Raw genomic sequence first — 20240 nt, forward strand, 5'->3', positions numbered from 1 at the left:
TAAAAGGAAAGGAAGATAAACAGGTTTGGTTCACACTTAAGAAGGTGTCCTGTCAGGTTTTTGATAGTTGGCATCAGTTTTCCATGTGATTTTATGGCTGTTTTCACACATAAAAAAGTGTACATTTCCCATCCAGTCAGGTAAAACTGATAGAATACTGTTGCAAAACGGACAGGCTGGGACTGGAAACGTGCAGACTTGTGTGAACCAGGCCTAACAATAATCTTATAACAAAACAGAATATCAGGACTTTACAGTGAAAAAACTGCTAATCACTAGGGATAATGAGATGCAAATATTTCAGAGTTCATGCAGGATTATATAAATTTGTATGCAAATGTAAGTAGCTTTTAAATGGACCAATCAAGCCGCACCAAGGTTTAATTTTGCATACATATTTACATAATCCTGCATGAACTCGGAAATATTTGCATCTCACTGATCATTCCTACTATTCGCTTCCAAGACATCTAGAGGTGTAAAACACCTTCTACATACTCCATGATACACAGAGGTTGCAGTGCATAAACATTGTTACAGTCTCTCAAAGCACATAAGTAAGGTACAACTGCATTCAAATATTATAATGGCATTAACTAGGTGGATGCTTTTCTACTGCAGATCATGGAGTTCTAGTCTAATTATAATCAGGCAGTCATAAAACTGTTAAAGTAACTCATCAGAAAACAGAAATAGTAATTAAAAAGACAACTAAAACTTAATTCTCAAACTAGTGAAGGATCAGAAAATGTAAAGTGAGGAAATTAAGACAGCCTTTTGGGCACTTCAATCTTCTTCACATTATACTTTAGGTGGCCACTAACAATCCAATTTCTAGTGAAAAATCATTTGAGCGATTGGACATTGGTGGCCATTTTCTTGTAGCTCTGCTCTAACTACAGTCAGAGCGGAGGCAGGAGAGAGAAGAGTGAAGTCAGCGATGGAACAAGTGGAGCTGGTGAGTCAACCGCCAGCACATGTTGCTGAAGGTTCCTACACCTGACTACCTATACTTGAGGCACGTATGCCTGGCTACCTATACAGGGTCCTCCTACACCTGACTTCCTATACTGAGGGCACCTTTGCTTTCCTACCTATACTGACTGAGGACACCTATGTCTGACTTCCTATACTGGGAGCACATATGCTTTGCTACCTACCTATACTAATGCACCTATACCTGACTTCCTATACTGGGGCACCTATGCCTGGTTACTTATACTGATGCACCTACAGGATCTTCTCAAAAAATTAGCATATTGTGATAAAGTTCATTATTTTCTGTAGTGTACTGATAAACATTAGACTTTCATATATTTTAGATTCAAATGCACACAACTGCAGTATTTCAAGCCTTTTATTGTTTTAATATTGATGATTTTGGCATACAGCTCATGAAAACCCAAAATTCCTATCTCAAAAAATTAGCATATTTCATCCGACCAATAAAAGAAAAGTGTTTTTAAAACAAAAAAAAAGTCAACCTTCAAATAATTATGTTCAGTTATGCACTCAAAACTTGGTTGGGAATCCTTTTGCAGAAATGACTGCTTCAATGCGGCGTGGCATGGAGGCAATCAGCCTGTGGCACTGCTCAGGTGTTATGGAGGCCCAGGATGCTTCGATAGCGGCCTTAAGCTCATCCAGAGTGTTGGGTCTTGCGTCTCTCAACTTTCTCTTCACAATATCCCACAGATTCTCTATGGGGTTCAGGTCAGGAGAGTTGGCAGGCCAATTGAGCACAGTAATACCATGGTCAGTAAACCATTTACCAGTGGTTTTGGCACTGTGAGCAGGTGCCAGGTCATGCTGAAAAATGAAATCATCTCCATAAAGCTTTTCAGCAGATGGAAGCATGAACCCACTTTTGAACCAGAAACAGCGGCAGAAGCGCCTGACCTGGGCTACAGAGGAGCAGCACTGGACTGTTGCTCAGTGGTCCAAAGTACTATTTTCGGATGAAAGCAACTTTTGCATGTCATTCGGAAATCAAGGTGCCAAAATCTGGAGGAAGACTGGGGAGAGGGAAATGCCAAAATGCCTGAAGTCCAGTGTCAAGTACCCACAGTCAGTGATGGTCTGGGGTGCCATGTCAGCTGCTGGTGTTGGTCCACTGTGTTTTATCAAGGGCAGGGTCAATGCAGGTAGCTGTCAGGAGATTTTGGAGCAATTCATGCTTCCATCTGCTGAAAAGCTTTATGGAGATGAAGATTTCATTTTTCAGCACGACCTGGCACCTGCTCAAAGAGCCAAAACCACTGGTAAATGGTTTACTGACCATGGTATTACTGTGCTCAATTGGCCTGCCAACTCTCCTGACCTGAACCCCATAGAGAATCTGTGGGATATTGTGAAGAGAAAGTTGAGAGACACAAGACCCAACACTCTGGATGAGCTTAAGGCCGCTATCGAAGCATCCTGGGCCTCCATAACACCTGAGCAGTGCCACAGGCTGATTGCCTCCATGCCACGCCGCATTGAAGCAGTCATTTCTGCAAAAGGATTCCCAACCAAGTATTGAGTGCATAACTGAACATCATTATTTGAAGGTTGACTTTTTTTGTTTTAAAAACACTTTTCTTTTATTGGTCGGATGAAATATGCTAATTTTTTGAGATAGGAATTTTGGGTTTTCATGAGCTGTATGCCAAAATCATCAATATTAAAACAATAAAAGGCTTGAACTACTTCAGTTGTGTGTATTTGAATCTAAAATATATGAAAGTCTAATGTTTATCAGTACATTACAGAATATAATGAACTTTATCACAATATGCTAATTTTTTGAGAAGATCCTGTACACCTGACTTCTTACACTGGGGGCACCTATAATTGACTACCTATACTGAGGGCAGTATGTCCTCAGACATGCATGGAGGTATTCCTCTTCGATTTTGGCCATAAAGAGATTTGCATACTGTAGTGCAAATCGTGAACCCATTGCCACGCCCATCTGCTGCAAATAGAGCTCCTGTCCAAAAGTTTAATAATTATGAGGGAGAATGAATTTGATCAATCCAGCAATAGGCTTTACAGGTATGCCCTGACCCTGAAGATATTTACATCAGGGCATACCTGTAAAGCCTATTGCTGGATTGATCAAATTCATTCTCCCTCATAATTATTAAACTTTTGGACAGGAGCTCTATTTGCAGCAGATGGGCGTGGCAATGGGTTCACGATTTCCACTACAGTATGCAAATCTCTTCATGGCCAAAATCGAAGAGGAATACCTCCATGCATGTCACATAAAACCCATGGCCTACTTCCGCTTCATTGATGATATTTTAATCATCTGGTCCGCAATTGAGGATGATCTTCTCCAATTCCATAGGAACTTCAATGCCTTCCATCCTACAATCAAATTGAAACTTACCTACTCTCACACAGAGATAAACTTTCTGGACACCACCATATACATCAGGGGCAACAACCTACAAACCTCTGTGTATCGCAAACCTACAGACCGCCCCACATACCTAAGATATGACAGTTTTCATCCCAAGCACATTAAGAACTCTATAATTTACAGTCAAGCTATAAGGTACAACCGGATTTGTTCTGACAGGATGGACAGAGACAAGCACCTGGATCGCCTTAAGAACACTTTCATTAAAACAAGGTTACAGTCCTCCTATGGCTGAGGCCCAAATCAGGAAAGCCAGCATCATCCCCAGGACTGAACTCCTGAAATATAAGCAAAACCAGAAAGAGGACTGTGTCCCTTTGGTTGTCACCTACAACCCACACCTGGAAATCTTAAAGAGAACCTGTACTGAGTAAAAATATTTAAAATAAACACGAGGTAACTTCAAATGAACATTACATAGTTACCTTGCCACCAGTTCCTCTCAGAAGCTCACCATTTTCTTCTGACAATAATCCCTTCCAGTTCTGACAATATTTTGTCAGATCTGAAATATATCAGTTGCTGTCAATAAAATATCAGTTGCTGTCAGTTATAGCTGAGAGGAAAACTGATGTACCAGGTAATGGCCATGTTTCCCTATGGCTCAAGTGGGCGATGTTGCAGTTTAACAGTGTGCTGACCAGAAAGCTGTTATGGGTAACGGCCATTTCCAAAATGGAGGACGGAAAATTCCCTTGATCACAGTGGACAAACAGGACGCGGGACAGGAAAACGACACTGAGGAGTAGACTACATTGAAGGTAAGTATGACTTGTGTATGCTTTTTTTTTTTTTTACTTTTAATTTTCAGTTCAGATTTTCTTTAAGGGGGATTGTTAAAGAACCTCATCCCATTTTACACAAGGATCACAGACTGAGAAAGATATTCCCTAAACCTCCCCTCTTGTCACATCGGCAACCACACAATCTAAAACAGATGGATTGTCAGGAGTTCTTTGAATAGGCCTCAACAAAACATCACCCTGCCGACAAAAAAGATGTGGGACCTGCAGACACATTTACTCCACTGACAGGGTAACGATACCAGGTTCGCAACAGGAGTACAGAGTACAAGGCACATTTTCCTGTGGTTCCACCAATCTGGTATATCTGATCATGTGTGCTAAATGCCCCAATGTTATGTACGTGGGAGAAACTGGACAAACCCTGCGCAAACGTATAAATGGACACAGGCACACTATTAACTATACCGATTCTGAACTCCCAGTTGCTACACACTTTCAGTCCAACGGACACGGCATGTATGATCTTCGTGTCACTGCCCTGAAGTGTGGCTTCAAAACGTCAAATGATCGATTAATAGCAGAAACAAAATTAATAAATTGGTTCAAAGCTGTGGACAAGGGTTTGAATAAAGGACAAAAACCTTTTTATATTGGTATGAGGCTGACGATATTTAAACTCTTTCTCAGCCTATATAGCTGAACTTGTGAACTCAGAATTTACGATACCTCTGTGTCAGTTCAACTCCCAGGTCTGTGAGCATGGAGTAAACAAGGATCCTTATCTCAGCTAACAACCTCCAACCCCATTAAGATGTTCTGTTTTACATAAGGCATGTCAATGACATGTATTTATGCTTGATGTTGCATGTATAAAGCTGTCTGTACCATCAGCCTGCAAACTAAAGGTGCGTACACACGTCAGATAAAAGTCTTTGGAAAATGAAAGATCACAGACCAATTTCACCCCCTTTCATGTAGTATGAGAGCGATACTCTACACAGTCTATTCTATGGAGCTGAACTCCCCATCAGATAAAAATCTTTGCAAGATGCTGCACACAAAGATGCTGTACACATGCAACAGATCAGTATCTGCAAAAGATCTGTTCCTGCAAAAGATCCATTCCTGCAAAATGCATTCATAGTCTATGACCTCGGCAGATCCCATACACACCTTGTTTAATGGACATTCATCTGCAGATCAGACAATTATCCGCTGATCTGAAGATCCAACCTGGTGGATCTGATCTACAGATAATTGTCCGTTAAACAAGGTGTGTATGAGATCTGCAGATATCATAGACTATGAATGCATTTTGCAGGAATGGATCTTTTACAGGAACAGATCTTTTGCAGATACTGATCTTTTGCATGTGTACAGCATCTTTGTGTGCAGCATCTTGCAAAGATTTTTATCTGATGGGGAGTTCAGCTCCATAGAATACTGTGTAGAGTATGGCTCTCATACTACATGAAGGGTGGTAAGATTGGTCTGTGATCTTTCATTTTCCAAAGACTTTTATCTGACCTGTGTACCCACCTTAACAGGATGTAAACCTAACGAAGGCTGCAAGACCGAAAGCTTGTTTATTCTTATTCATTTGTAGTTAGCCAATAAATGGTATCATCCTGATTTAAAACTTCTTGCCTATACTGAGGGCACCTATACCTGGCTACCTACCTATACTGTGTCCATTTATTTTTTTAGGTGGGGGGGGGGGGGGGTTATTATTTCTGAAATGTTATAGCCTACATCTTAAAGTGTATTCAGGATAATTCATCCATTTCATGCTTTATATTTTTTGTATTTTTCTATTGTACATATGTGATGTGTCATGGAGATTTGAGTATTTGACGTGATATGTCACGACTTCAAAAAGGTTGGGAACCACTGCCTTACAGACAAGTTTTGGACTAGTTCATCTCCTTATGGGGAAACTCAAGGTTTTCTTAACCCCCTTGCCGTTCCAATTATGTCGGCAAGGGGGCGGCGCAGCACCTTACATTTTTTTTTCTTAAATCATGTAGCTAGCCTAGCGCTAGCTACATGATAGCCGCTGAGCAGCGGCATCCCCCACCCACTCCGATCGACTCCGGCGATCTGCGCAAGCAGGAAATCCCGTTCAGAACGGGATTTCCTGCTCGGCTTCCCCGTCGCCATGGCGACGATCACGATGACGTCACCGACGTCATTGACGTCAGAGGGAGTCCCGATCCACCCCTCAGCGCTGCCTGCCACTGATTGGCCAGGCTGCGCAAGGGGTCGGGGGGCGGCGCGTAGTGGCGAATCGGCGGGTAGATCGCGTACTACACACAGTTAGCAAAGTGCTAGCTGCGTGTAGAAAAAAAATTGTTTTTGCAAAAATCGGCCCAGAAGGGCCAGAGCAATCCTACTGCGCAGGTTACCCCGAGCTTAGCTCTGGATAACCGGCAAGGAGGTTAAAGGACCACTACAGCAAAAAATGTAAGTAGCTAAAATCTGACAAATCCATCAGGTTTTGGACTAGTCTGTCTTCTCACAGGCGATTTTCAGTGGGTTTTTTTCAATATCATCCTCTGAACACCAGTTGCCAAGTCGAACTGCCAAAATAGTGCGCAAGCGGGTACGGAGGCTGGCATCTTACTATAAAACAAAGAAAACCCTGAGAATCCACCATGAGTAAATATACTAGCCCATAACCTGTTGGTTCTGTTAGATTTTAACTGCTTATATTTTTAGTTGTAGTGGTCCTTTCATTTTCAAAAGTGCTTATTGAATGGCAGTTGCTCAATTAGACTGCCATAATAGAGTGCGAGCAAGTAGGCTGGTTGTCAAAGATATTGGTAGTGATCCTTGCCAGGAGTGCTCTTAAAAGAATACCTTATAGTGAATCTCAGGTAAGTTTCTGTTTTTTTTTTTACCTAAGAGGGAAGACTGAATCCTTCAGAGGCTTCACATGTCCTTCTTGCCCCTACCGCCACTCATCGGGACCCTATTGTAGACCCTTTAGAAGAAGATCTCCTCTTCATGTGCAAGCACGGCTGTGCTGCACCCATACGAGCACAGCTGCGTCTGCGCAGTAGCACAGAGCCGCTCATGCATGAGTAGCCGCGGTTTACTGCACAGGTGTGGCTGTACTTGCACAGGCACAGTATGGCCACACTCGTGCATAAAGACAAGTGCGGCCTGGACCTGTAAATCCAACAAGCTCGTCCGATTTGCGGGTTCTGCAAGCAGCAATAGGGGTTTGGAGAACGTCGACGGAAAGTTTCTTCTCAGGTAATTATCTGTTTTTTTTCACTCAAATGTTTGCCTTACATTGTAATGTTCTCCCATGAGAAGGCCCAGTTCAAAACATGTCAGGTAAGAACCATCATCAGATTACAAACACTGACTACATAGAAAGTAAGTTACCGTGCATTTTACTCTGGAACAAATGTACATCTTATACATATCTGTACACATTTTTAATTTATCACTCGTTTTCATAGTGCCCCTTTAAGTTCATTCACAAGCAAAGTACTCCTGCACATTGCTGTGGTTTGCATTCTTTGTGCCAGTGCGATTCTGAAAGCTAATTGTGGTCACAATCGGCTGGAGAGCAAGGGGAAAGGAAGGAGAACACTTGTCCTAGGACTTTAGTAAATGCAAACCCTATATCTGGTCATTGACAAAACAAGATCCTAGAAATAGAGATGAGCCAAGGTTAAAATCAAAAACAACAGTGGTCCTAGTTTAGCAGGAGTCAGAGCTGCAATGTCATACATGTTTTTACATCTAATTAAATAGAAAAGATTAGAGATTGATAAAAATAGGAGTTTAATGTGCAGTTTAGTGCATCATCATCATCCTGTTGTCATAGAGGCACGGCAGCACAGACCTGGGCCAAGTGCAGCTGTTTCTCAAAGAGCACATAAACAGGGAAAAGGAGATTGAAAATGGGGAGCAATAGATGAAAGAGAGTAGCTGCTGCGCACATATATTACACATGGAAGAGCAGTGGCGGCTCCAGGAAATTTTTTTTAGGGGGTGCTATGCAGGTGCTGGACCAATTTCTGGGGGAGCTGACGACCTGCGGCGCGCGAAGCGCGCCGCGGCAAAAGATGGGTGTGGCTACAACCTGCGGCGCGCAAAGCGCGCCGTGGCGAAAAAATGGGCGTGGTCATGACCGGATGAGGGCGGGGCTAACTGTAATTTAAAGTGAACCCAGGGTGAGAGTGATATGGTGGCTGCCATATTTATTTCCTTTTAAACAATACTAGTTGCCTGGCAGCCCTGCTGATCTATTTGGCTGTAGTAGTGAACTGAATTACACCAGAAACAAGCCATGCAGCTAATCTTGTCAGTTCTGACAATATTGTCAGAAACCCCTGACCTGCTGCATGCTTGTTCAGGGTCTATGGTTGAAAGAATAAGAGGCAGAGGACCAGCACGGCAGCCAGGCAACTGGTATTGCTTAAAGGGAGATAAATATGGCAGCCTCAATATTATTCTCACCTCGGGTTCCCTTTAAAAGTGCAACGCAAAGACAGAGGGCCCAAGTTTTGGTGACCCTTTTCCCAGAAAATTCACATAATTGTGCAGGTTTTCTCAAGAAAATACACGTAATGTGAGCAGATTTTAACAAAAAACACGTCCAATGACCCCAATATGCACAATCGTTATCAGCTATGGCCCCAATATGCACAATCGGTAGCAGATATGGCCCCAATATGCACAATCGGTGGCAGAAATGACCCCAATATGCACAATCGGTGGCAGAAATGACCCCAATATGCACAATCGGTGGCAGATATGGTCCCAATATGCACAATCGGTGGCAGATATGGTCCCAATATGCACAATCGGTGGCAGATATGGTCCCAATATGCACAATCGGTGGCAGATATGGTCCCAATATGCACAATCGGTGGCAGATATGGTCCCAATATGCACAATCGGTGGCAGATATGGTCCCAATATGCACAATCGGTGGCAGATATGGTCCCAATATGCACAATCGGTGGCAGATATGGTCCCAATATGCACAATCGGTGGCAGATATGGTCCCAATATGCACAATCGGTGGCAGATATGGTCCCAATATGCACAATCGGTAGCAGATATGACCCCAATATGCACAATCCGTAGCAGAAATGACCCCAATATGCACAATCGGTAGCAGATATGACCCCAATATGCACAATCCGTAGCAGATATGACCCCAATATGCACAATCGGTAGCAGAAATGACCCCAATATGCACAATCGGTAGCAGATATGACCCCAATATGCACAATCGGTAGCAGAAATGACCCCAATATGCACAATCGGTAGCAGAAATGACCCCAATATGCACAATCCGTAGCAGATATGACCCCAATATGCACAATCCGTAGCAGATATATGACCCCAATATGCACAATCCGTAGCAGATATATGACCCCAATATGCACAATCCGTAGCAGATATATGACCCCAATATTCACAATCCGTAGCAGATATGACCCCAATATGCACAATCCGTAGCAGATATGACCCCAATATGCACAATCCGTAGCAGATATGACCCCAATATGCACAATCAGCATCACCTGAAAAAGAAAAGAAAAACCCATTTACTCACCTACAGCCAGAAGACCTTCTTTCCCGACCTCCTGTCCCGAGTCCCGACCTCATTGTGGCGCGCAGCGCCCGCGCGCCCACGATCCTCTTCCTTCCCGACGTCACGACGAGACTTCCTGCCTGCATGCAGAGAGCAGGGCTACGGGAAAATGGCCACCCGAAGCCATGCACTGCAGACTCGAAGTCTGCAGAACAGGGCTCCGGGCGGCCATCTTACCGTAGCCCTGCCTGCTGCTCCGTGCTGCCGCTGTGTGAACTGACTTGGCGTCTTTTAGACGCCTGAAGTCAGTTCACTCCAGGGGGTGCTTTGGGGGTGCTTGGACAATTCTAGGGGATGCTCGAGCACCCCCAAGCACCCCCCTGGCGCCGCCCCTGTGGAAGAGGATATTGCATTCGATGAGAAACACTTGGAAGCGTTGAGATGCAGCACATAGATATTACACACGGAAGAAGGGGCTGTAATGCTGGGAATACACGTTTCGTTTTTGCCTTCGTTTTAGCCTTCGATTCGTTCAGTAAACTAATCGAGTGTTGAAAACGTATGTGAAAATAGTCATAATCTCATTATAGTTTCGATTAATAGACCCCAAAAACGAACGACTAGTGATCGAACATGTTTGATATTATCTCTCTTTATCCATCTAATCGAGCCATTGGTAGGCTTGATGGCTGTTCAGATCGATTATATGTTCGTTTATGTTAGTCCGTCCCTGTAAAAAGGGATTTTCGTTTCGTTTCTTTGCAGCCTTCGATCATTGGAAAAACAAAACCATCAGAATCGAAAAAAAAAACGAAACCGTGGGTGGTGATATTAACCGTACGTTCGATTATTTCGGGAACGAAAAGGACAAAAGGCACAATCGAAACGAAGGCTAAAACGAAGGCAAAAACGAAACGTGTATTCCCAGCATTAGTATAAATCCAACATTGTTTATAGTTTTCTACCACTAGGCCAACTTTTATGTGGTTCCTCATACATATGCAAATGCCCCTCCCATTCTTCCATGTGCAACAATCACACAGAGCAATCTGGGAGACCCGGGCCCATATGCAATTAATTTTCACTTGAGTTTTCTCCTTACCTGGGGCTTCTACCTGCAACCGCAGACGTTCTGTGCCCGCAAATTGGAGGATCATTTTGTCCCGATACGGGCACAGGATGTCTGCGGGGAGCCAGTAGAAGCCCCAGGTAAGTTAAAGTTTTATTACAGTACTCCTTTAAAATAACATTTAAGCATTTTACAATTGAAAAAGTACTCAAATGTTGATGAAAAGTACTATTCAAATTATTTTGAGTATTTTCTTGTTTGCTGGCAGTTTAAAATGCTTTTTATAACAAGGTGTGAAAATATCATCTAGGTGAAACGTTAGCAGAAAAAGTGAATTGCATATGGGCACAGGTATTTGTTCTACTGGCTTTGGAACACTGAGTATACAAACATTCTGCAGAGCTGCACCTGACAGCACGAAACATATCACCACCTGTGATAATTTTCTGAATGTAAATCAGGAAAAGAAAAAAGGGTGAGGAAAGATTGTACAATGGGCAAACACTGACTTAGTTTTATTAATTACGTTATTTTCAGTATAGTTCCTCCTTAACTGATCACTGGAATGTTGACTTCTTGCGCTGCTACAGTAGTAGAGTAGAAGAGGGAGAGGTAAGAGTCAGAACAATTTACCCCACACTGACTCTTCAGTAGCTTGATTGATGGCTTCCTGTTTTAGCATGCCCTATATCAACACCAGCCGCACTGACAGCAATCACTCTGGGAGCTGATGAAGCAAAAAACAAAACACTATTCTGCTCCACATGGGAGGCAGAGCTGCCCACATGCATGCATGCATGCTCTCACACATGGCTGAGCTGAACACTATCAATCTCCACCCCTGCCAATACCAGCACCCTAGATATACTTATGCCATTCTCACCCTCTCTTTCTAATCATGTAAGTTAGGTTTTACTGAATAAAAATGTCACTTAATACTTATACTTAGTTTAAAAGGAAACGGTCACACGACTGTTGCTCGCCTGTGTGACCTTGATTTCAGAATGTAGTTAAACTGCACTTTGTCCTGGGAGTGGAGGCATGGCTAAAATTCAGCAACCCACCCCCCAAATCAGGATGAAAGAGTGGGTTGTGGCTCACATGCAACTGAACCCCTCTCCTATTGTGAATGGTAGCATGGCAAAAGAGTAGATTTGGAGAGCGTGGCTTTAGTAGTCAAGCAAAAGTAGTGCTGCTGATTGGACAGTGCAAGTCAACAGTCTGCTTTTCTATAAATCCTCATGCAAAAGGTAGACTAAACACTGCAGAGGTAGACAGGGTGATGTCTGCCAAGAAACTAGCATGTGTGTGTAGCCTCCTTGATAAGAAGTTGCTCCATTCTGTGCCATGCCATTGTCCCTCCACCCACCATAGCAACAGAACACATTGGTCGGTTGTACACTAAAGTTGAGCATACACTGGTTGATGTAGCCCAAAAGATAGGTCATATCTCAGATCATTATCTAGTAAGAGAGGGATCTATCTGACCCAATCCCTCCACGCAGATTATCAATAGATTTCAGCATTAAATATATGGAAGATCTGTGCGCACTGCCTGCAGGGTCACCAGGTCTCCCAGCTCTGCAGAGTAGACAACTCTCACCTGTCCACTCCACATCTTCTATCCACCACCAGGCTCTTCTCTCCATGTCACGTGATAACACTAGAGGCCAATCATTACAGGCACTGTGTCACTTACCATGCATGACCACTAGAAGCCTCCGGTGTTTGACCTTTAGCATTTGTAACGTGACACAGGCACCCATTAGAGAAGAGACAGGAAGGAGAAGCTGGCACTGGAGAGAAGCCAAGCAGCAGACAGGTGAGTGTAAGCTCTGCTGCTACATTGGTCTTTGCAAAAATCGAACGCCACTAGCAACGTGCTCCCGTCCCACTGATCAATCAAAATAATTACGGATGAAAATAGATTGTGAATAGTTTGCTGCATCAATTTCTTAAAAGGGATACTTAAGCCCAAAAAAAAAAAAAAAAAAAAAAAAAAAAACCTCCCTTACCTGGGGCTTCTACCAACCCCCTGCAGCAGTTCTGTGCCCGCGCCGGTCACCGGTCCTCTATGAAGCCTCCCCCCCCCCCGCCGTGGCTTAGTTTCGGTTTCACTGACTGGGAGTCTGTGAGCCACTGCGCCTGCACAGCCCTGGCCACGTGCATCCTTGCTCGTATTCCCATCCACAATAGCGTCCTGCGCAGAACATTATTGTGGACATGTACGCAAGCAAGGATACGTGTGGCCAGAGCCAGGCAGGTGCAGTGGCCCGCTGACTCAGTCGGCGATACCGAAACTAAGATGCAGTGGGGGAACGGAGGATTGTAGAGGACTGGCGCGGGCACTGGACGGCTGCAGGGGGCTGGTAGAAGCCCCAGGTAAGCGAGACTCTTTCAGTTGGCTTAAGTATCCCTTTAACTTAGCACACTCTATTAAATTATGCAGGAGAACAGAGGCGCCAAAAGGATAAAAGGAAGCTAAATGAGCTTAAAAACCAAATTATTGGTAAATAGAGGAGGTAGTGGTGGACTTACCTCCTCCAAGTAGACACACAACGACTGTAGTAAACACAGTCAATATATTTTATTTATGAACTCCAAATATGCAACGCGTTTCGCAGGTTTGATCCCGCTTCATCAGGCAATAACAACGGAGCAATAGCATATGTGGTCAGTAGAAGAGCCAGGCACCTCTCTTTGACAGAGGTGCCTGGCTCTTCTACTGACCACATATGCTATTGCTCCGTTATTGCCTGATGAAGCGGGATCAAACCTGCGAAACGCGTTGCATATTTGGAGTTCATAAATAAAATATATTGACTGTGTTTACTACAGTCGTTGTGTGTCTACTTGGAGGAGGTAAGTCCACCACTACCTCCTCTATTTACCAATAATTTGGTTTTTAAGCTCATTTAGCTTCCTTTTATCCTTTTGGCGCCTCTGTTTTCCTGCATAATATTGAGTCCACCCTGGGTGGAGGGTTGAACCCCTTTTTCTCATCTACAGAGAGCGACTTCTTATTCCTGAGTGGGGTCAGGAAAATCTCCCCACCTGCCTTTACAGTGGTTGCCTAATGGTAACCCTGGTTTGTGAGTATTAATATTTACTCTATCTAGTAACCATTTACCAGTACATATTACACTATTGGGGCTCTTGGTGTTCCTTGTTTTTACACTCTAATGAACTGAAGCGAGAGGGATATGGAGGCTGCCATATTTACTTTTAAAGAGAACCCGAGGTGGGAATTACTTTTACTATTGGGGCACAGAGGCTGGTTGTGCGCACTAAGACCAGCCTCTGTTGCCCCATCGTGTGCCTCCATGTCCCCCCTGCTCGCCGCTATACCCCCCGCATTGCTGGCTGTGTCGCCAGCTCAATGTTTACCTTGCGCTGTCAGTCAGCGCCGCTCCCCCGCCTCCTCCGCATCGGCGCCACCCGCCGCGTCACTTCCCTCCTATCAGCGGGAGGGAAGGGACACGGGCGGGTGCGCCGATGCGGAGGAGGCAGGGGAGCAGCGCTGACTGACAGCGCAAGGTAAACATTGAGCTGGCGACACGCTGCGTGTCGCCAGCAATGCGGGGGGTATAGCGGCGAGCAGGGGGGACATGGAGACACACGATGGGGCAACAGAGGCTGGTCTTAGTGCGCACAACCAGCCTCTGTGCCCCAATAGTAAAAGTAATTCCCACCTCGGGTTCTCTTTAAGCAACACCAGTTGCCTGGCTATAATGCTGATCCTCTGCTGCTAATACTTTTAGCCATAGACCCTGAACAAGCATATGCAGATAAGGTATTTTGAACATTGTCATATCTGACAAAATTAGCTGCATGCTTTGTCCTGGTGTTATTCAGATACTACAGCAACCAAATAGACCAGCAGGGCTGCCAGGCAACTGGTATGGTTTAACAAAAGGGGGGGGGGGGGAATATGACAGCCTTCATATTCTTTCCACTTAAAGAGAAACTCCGACCAAAAATTGAACTTTATCCCAATCAGTAGCCGATACCCCCTTTTACATGAGAAATCTATTCCTTTTCACAAACAGACCATCAGGGGGCGCTGTATGACTGATATTGTGGTGAAACCCCTCCCACAAGTAACCCCTCCCACAAGAAAAGTTCGAACTTTTGTGGGAAATAGCTGTTTACAGCTGTTTCCAACTGCCAAAAACCATGCAGCAGCTACATCACCTGCCAACAGTAAAATGTTCACTGGAGTTCCTCTTTAAGTTGTTCTTTAACCACTTCACCCCAAAGGCGTTTTTGCCCTAACAGACAGAGATTTTCACCTTTCAGTGCTCATCCCTTTAATTTGTCAATAGCTTAATCGCTTGACCCCTCTTGGCCTGCGATCACTTAACCCAAGCAATGGCCGTTGAGTATTGAACTTTCACTTACCCTGCCCGCTGTGTGATGTCAAACCCACATAAATCCACCCCCTCACATAGGGAGAGAACAGGTTGCTAGCCTGAAGGCTATCAACATGTCTATGCAGCATCGGCCCTGTAATGTCGCCTGAGGAATTGGGTTCCAATCCTGGTTGGGGCGACACGCCTCATACATGTGTACAAGACTTAACTGTGCCTCAATCTAGAGCGAAAAAAAACCAAAACACCAGGACAGAAAATAACTCTCTGGCAGGTTCAAGTTATCGGGCTTGATTCACTAAGGCAAATAGCATGCCTTATGAAAGCTAACGCGCCTTATCAGAGTAGCATAGCGAACGCTAGAACCCGCAGGGGCTCAGGGCAGGACGAGTGGAACACAGTGAATCCAGCGCAGGAGATTTGGGCGCAGCTGGCGCCACCATAGGCTGTAATAGAAATTACGGCTATATAGTAGCGCACAGGGAGAAACTTCGGCGCCGTCAGAAGCCAAATTGATTCATTCCCCACCATCCATGGTGGCCTGGAGGGGGAATAGTATTTAACACGGCCGGGAACTTGTGCAGCAGCAGAATCAGCCATATACCTGCTGTATCCTGCAGTCCAAGTAGATTCCTCTCGTCTGCCGAGTGGAGTGCCAATTAGCAGGCTACTCTGATAAGGCGCGTTGACTTTGATTAGGCATGCTATTTGTCTTAGTGAATCAAGCCCATCGTCTTCTAACACCTAGCAATCATAGCTGTGGATGCCCTTCAAATTTGGGAAAGTAGCAACGACCGTTTTGAATACAAATATACAATTTGCCTAAACTACTTCCTCTGGTAAGAGAAATATACAAAGTAACAGTTTATGTGTGCCAGATTATTAGATCGCTACTAAACTTAAACACAGAAAACACAGCAGAGGTACTGCTGACTAGTTAAGCACTGCCCTGCAGTGTTCATCATTGTAGGTTGCTGGTTTCCATAGTAATGAGGTGTGTGGCCTGCTTACCTTGCCTATTTTCAAAGAGCTAGTGCCACTGCCTAGCTACAGTGGTCCTAGCTCTGTAGGAGAAAGATTAGGTGACCCTTGCATGCCATAGGCTGCCTAGCATTATTAATACAGGATTGTTTTCCTCATAGAACTGAAAACGGTGGCATTGCATACATAGCCTACTGGCATGAGGAGGAGGCCACACGCCCCACTACCTATATAAAATGGTAATGGGGAACTCTGCAGGGCAGTACTGGACTAGTAAGCACTACCCATTTTTAGATTTGGGTTAATTTTATGTACATAGCTTGGCCAAGAGTACTACAATGGAGCAGAACCCAATTGTCTAACCCCTTTAGGGTAAATGCACACAACATAACATGAAAAGCTGCGTGTTATGTCAATGCTGTGTGCGTTTGTGTGCTTTAATTAGCGTTTTTTGCCACAGATGCGTATTTCAAGTGTTTTGGGTGTGTTTTAATGTGTTTGCGGTTCGCATATGCATTTTGTATGTTTTATGCAAATCACTAAGAAGATAACAGGAAGCGGAAATACATCACAAAACAATTTTTTTTTACTGAAACGCATACCATTGCATTTCCATTGACTTTCATTATGTGCGTTTGATTATGCAACAAAACATGCGTTTTTAAAACGCATGTTTCAAAGCGCATAGAAAATGCATTTGCGTTTATATGCGTTTTTCCTGCAGCCCATAGACTTCCATTAGCAGCAAAAATGCAGCGATTTCCACAATGCTAGTGTTTCTGCTAGGTGTGCACCTAGCCTTATAGTGGATTCACACTGTGCGTTCTGCACATGTTATGTGTGTGAACTGCAATGGGAACTGTTAATTATATAATACACTTTTATTTAAAGAGGCACTTAAGTCTAAAAAAAATAAAATAAAATAAATAAGAGTTTTACTCACCTGGGGCTTCCCTCAGCCCCCTGCAGCTGATCGGTGCCCTCGCCGTGTCTCTGCGATCCTCCCGTCCCCGCCAGCGGCTACTTCCGGGTTTGCCATCAGGACCCGACAGGCTGGGAGCGCGAGTGATTCTTCGCGTTCCCAGCCACAATATCTCCCCCTATGCTGCTATTGCGGCCTTCCTTGCCGCAATAGCAGTATAGGGGGTGATATTGCGGCTGGGAACGCGAAGAATCACTCGCGTTCCCAGCCTGTCGGGTCCTGACGGCGAAACCGGAAGTAGCCGCCGGCGGGGACGGGAGGATCGCAGAGACACGGCGAGGGCACCGATCAGCTCAAGGGGGCTGAGGGAAGCCCCAGGTGAGTAAAAAATGTTTTTTTTTAGACTTAAGGTTCACTTTAAAGCCTGTATTCAGCTATCTTTTACAACAAAGATGTGAACATGCCCATAGAACTGTATGGGCAGTGAGTTAACATGCAGAATTTATCTGCATTGCAATTGAAATAGTGTAGGTAGAAAAAAAACGAAGTCTTGTAAAAGTAATACCTTTTAATGGCTAATTGATAAAGTTAAATAATGCATGCTTTCTGTGATCTAGTCCCCTACTTCAGGCATATTTCCAGATGTTAGCAGTAGTAAAACACTGATGCAGGTAAATAGCAAACACGAAGATGGCAGTTCTGCTGGTTGCTGTTTATCAGTTAGATGTCAGGTGATCAGCAGGCTGGAGCCAGTGAGCTCATTTAATTGAAATAGTGTAAATCCACCCTTAGCCCCCTCCCATACAGTCTGGTAGTACCACGGTACAAAAATTACATTAAGAAAAAAAAAAATCAGAATCATATATGTCTGTTTGTATACTGCATTTATTTAATCTTTGAGCCTACTGCAATATGAAACAGCAAGTTTTTTTTTTTTGTTGTTGTTATTTTTGTCTGAAAGTCAGGAGCTGACAAACTTTGAAGAAGCTAAGCAGCAGGTAACAGCTATTGATGAATGTTGGAGGTGCCATGTCACATGGGCCATACCAACTAATAAGAAGTCTATATTGATAATTAGTATGTTGTGGGCTACAATCACTAATAGCAGAACACACAATCATTTAAACTTCTTGATGTCCTAACCAATAACAGCAGTGGCTTTACACAAAACCTAAATTATCTCCTTATGTTCAGGGGAAAAAGTCATGTGATCTAATATATATTTGTTGTAACTAACTACACCAGCAAAGTGGCTGCTTATGGTGGGGAGAAATAAATACCTTTGGCATGAACACGTGCAAACAGGCAATTGTCAGTCTTAGTCAGTTGCATAATGCACAGATGTTCTCATGGTCAGCTTTACAATTTACTACAACAACAACTGCCATAGGTGGCAGATGATAACGGGGACAAAAATCTAAACAAATATCAGTATTGGGTCTGGCCTTTTAGTGTGCGCATGTTCTTTATTTCTACACTAGGGTTAGACATCTTCAAGCTTTAGATTTATCTGCTTGCTGACCCCTCAAAGGACAGTCCTACTCAAGGACAATTTGTTCAAAACATAGATGCAGAGCAACATATCCCATTCCCAAGACATTCTGTGGGGTTAGGTTACCATTAGGCCTGTCCCCGACAGGTCACTGTCACCCATCACACAGGCGGTACAATCAATCAATATCTGTACTATTAATACACAGTATGTTGGCGTACAACAGGACAACTCAAGAAAATATTTAATGTTATACATATGTATTCAATCTTTAAAAACAAAAAATGTCGATTTATGACCACAGACGGTATTGAACCATCTTGACATTACTTTTAAGGCAGTGTTTCATGCGGTACTTACAGTGTACTAGTAAATATATCAAAAACTGCAAAACTGGTTTCAGCTTTACAAAACACACACACACACACACACACACACACACACGCACGCACGCTTTAAAATAAACACAGCTATTGTCTAGTCTATAGACAATAGCTCAATAAGAACATCAAATTAAAATGTATTAAAAACTAGGGCCTTTCTTGATCAATTCTGATTGAAAAGTCAGTCAAACACTGATCGGGAATGGCTGTTCTTCGTGTAAGCACAGGCAATCGACAGCCACATAGTTGTATGTTGCATTGACCAGAGCTAAACTAGCAGTGGCGGCAATCCAATCGACTTTTGAACAGACTCCTGTTATGATCAAATCAAAATTGAGCTGCGATAGGTGGTAAAATGATTGATAGTACCTGATCGATTTTCATTAGTACTGTATATGCCTACCTTTAAGATAATGGTTCTCTAAATAAGGCCACACACAGGAGAAACTCCAAGTAGAAAAAAAAAATTGTGTTAAAATTACTATGCGATTTAAATATTAATCGTACACAAAAATATAAAACGCTATAGATCACACACAAACATAACAAAATAAATCATATGCAGAACCAGTTCAGCAGATTTAGTATAGAGGTCTTACCTGTACAACTGGATAAGGATATTCCATGCAGTATACACCAAACATGCTACTGTCAGAGCCCACTCTGTGAGCAGCAATTCTCGGCGTGGTGTCCACTTTTGTAGAAATACAGGGAAGCGAGCTACCAGAAAGCGATCTCACAAAGCAGGCTGATGAATGGGTAATAAGCTGGGAGCATATGTGAGAAAGGAAGAAACAGGGATAAGAAGACTCTTCACTGCAGCGTCTGCCAGAACAATTTCAGCGAGATGAGCCCGGGACAGCCTGGATCTGTATGGGACAGCTGGGCAGAGAGAGAAAGAGAGAGAGGAGGGGTACGAGATGGGTGGAGGGGGAGGTAAGGGAGACAGGTGGCTTGATCAGGGAAGAGAAACCCCTTTGGCCATGCGTGTGCCTGAAAGGGACATAGAGGGAGGGATGGAGGAGGAGAGGGGGGTGGAGGAGAACAGGAGCTTAGCTATTTGCAGTGTGAGACCTTCTGTAGGCTTGCACCTCTTACATTCAATCACAACTCCTTAGCAAACTATGCTTCATTTTAGCTGAACACCCCCCTCCTGCTCCATATCATAACAGCTGCTAAGGGCACTGGGGCGACAAAGGAGAGACAGAAATGATCCCACTCCCCTCCCCCTATCAGCTGTTCTAGTCAAACTCACAAGGATTAAGCGTGACCGGCCGTTATATGGAGTGGAGAGTGGTGGTGGTG

At 43.9% G+C, this 20240-nt stretch overlaps 1 protein-coding gene across 10 annotated transcripts in view; it reads right to left on the minus strand.

Moving 5' to 3' along the window:
• RBFOX2 (RNA binding fox-1 homolog 2) overlaps nucleotides 1–19844 on the minus strand; it is a 333252-nt gene extending 313408 nt beyond the window's left edge. For 3 of the 10 annotated variants that reach the window (XR_011022079.1, XM_068240196.1, XM_068240200.1), the window contains exon 1: nucleotides 19535–19844. Coding sequence is in view for 9 of the 10 variants with exons in the window: in XM_068240196.1 (XP_068096297.1) it covers nucleotides 19535–19579 (45 nt within the window). In the remaining variant the exon portion in view is untranslated. The remainder of the gene's footprint in view (nucleotides 1–19534) is intronic. The other 7 variants (XM_068240198.1, XM_068240197.1, XM_068240192.1 and 4 more) reach the window with 3 other exon arrangements.
• Nucleotides 19845–20240: the final 396 nt, after the last annotated feature.

Source organism: Hyperolius riggenbachi, chromosome 6 (assembly GCF_040937935.1).
Source record: "Hyperolius riggenbachi isolate aHypRig1 chromosome 6, aHypRig1.pri, whole genome shotgun sequence".
NCBI classification, from domain to species: domain Eukaryota; kingdom Metazoa; phylum Chordata; class Amphibia; order Anura; family Hyperoliidae; genus Hyperolius; species Hyperolius riggenbachi.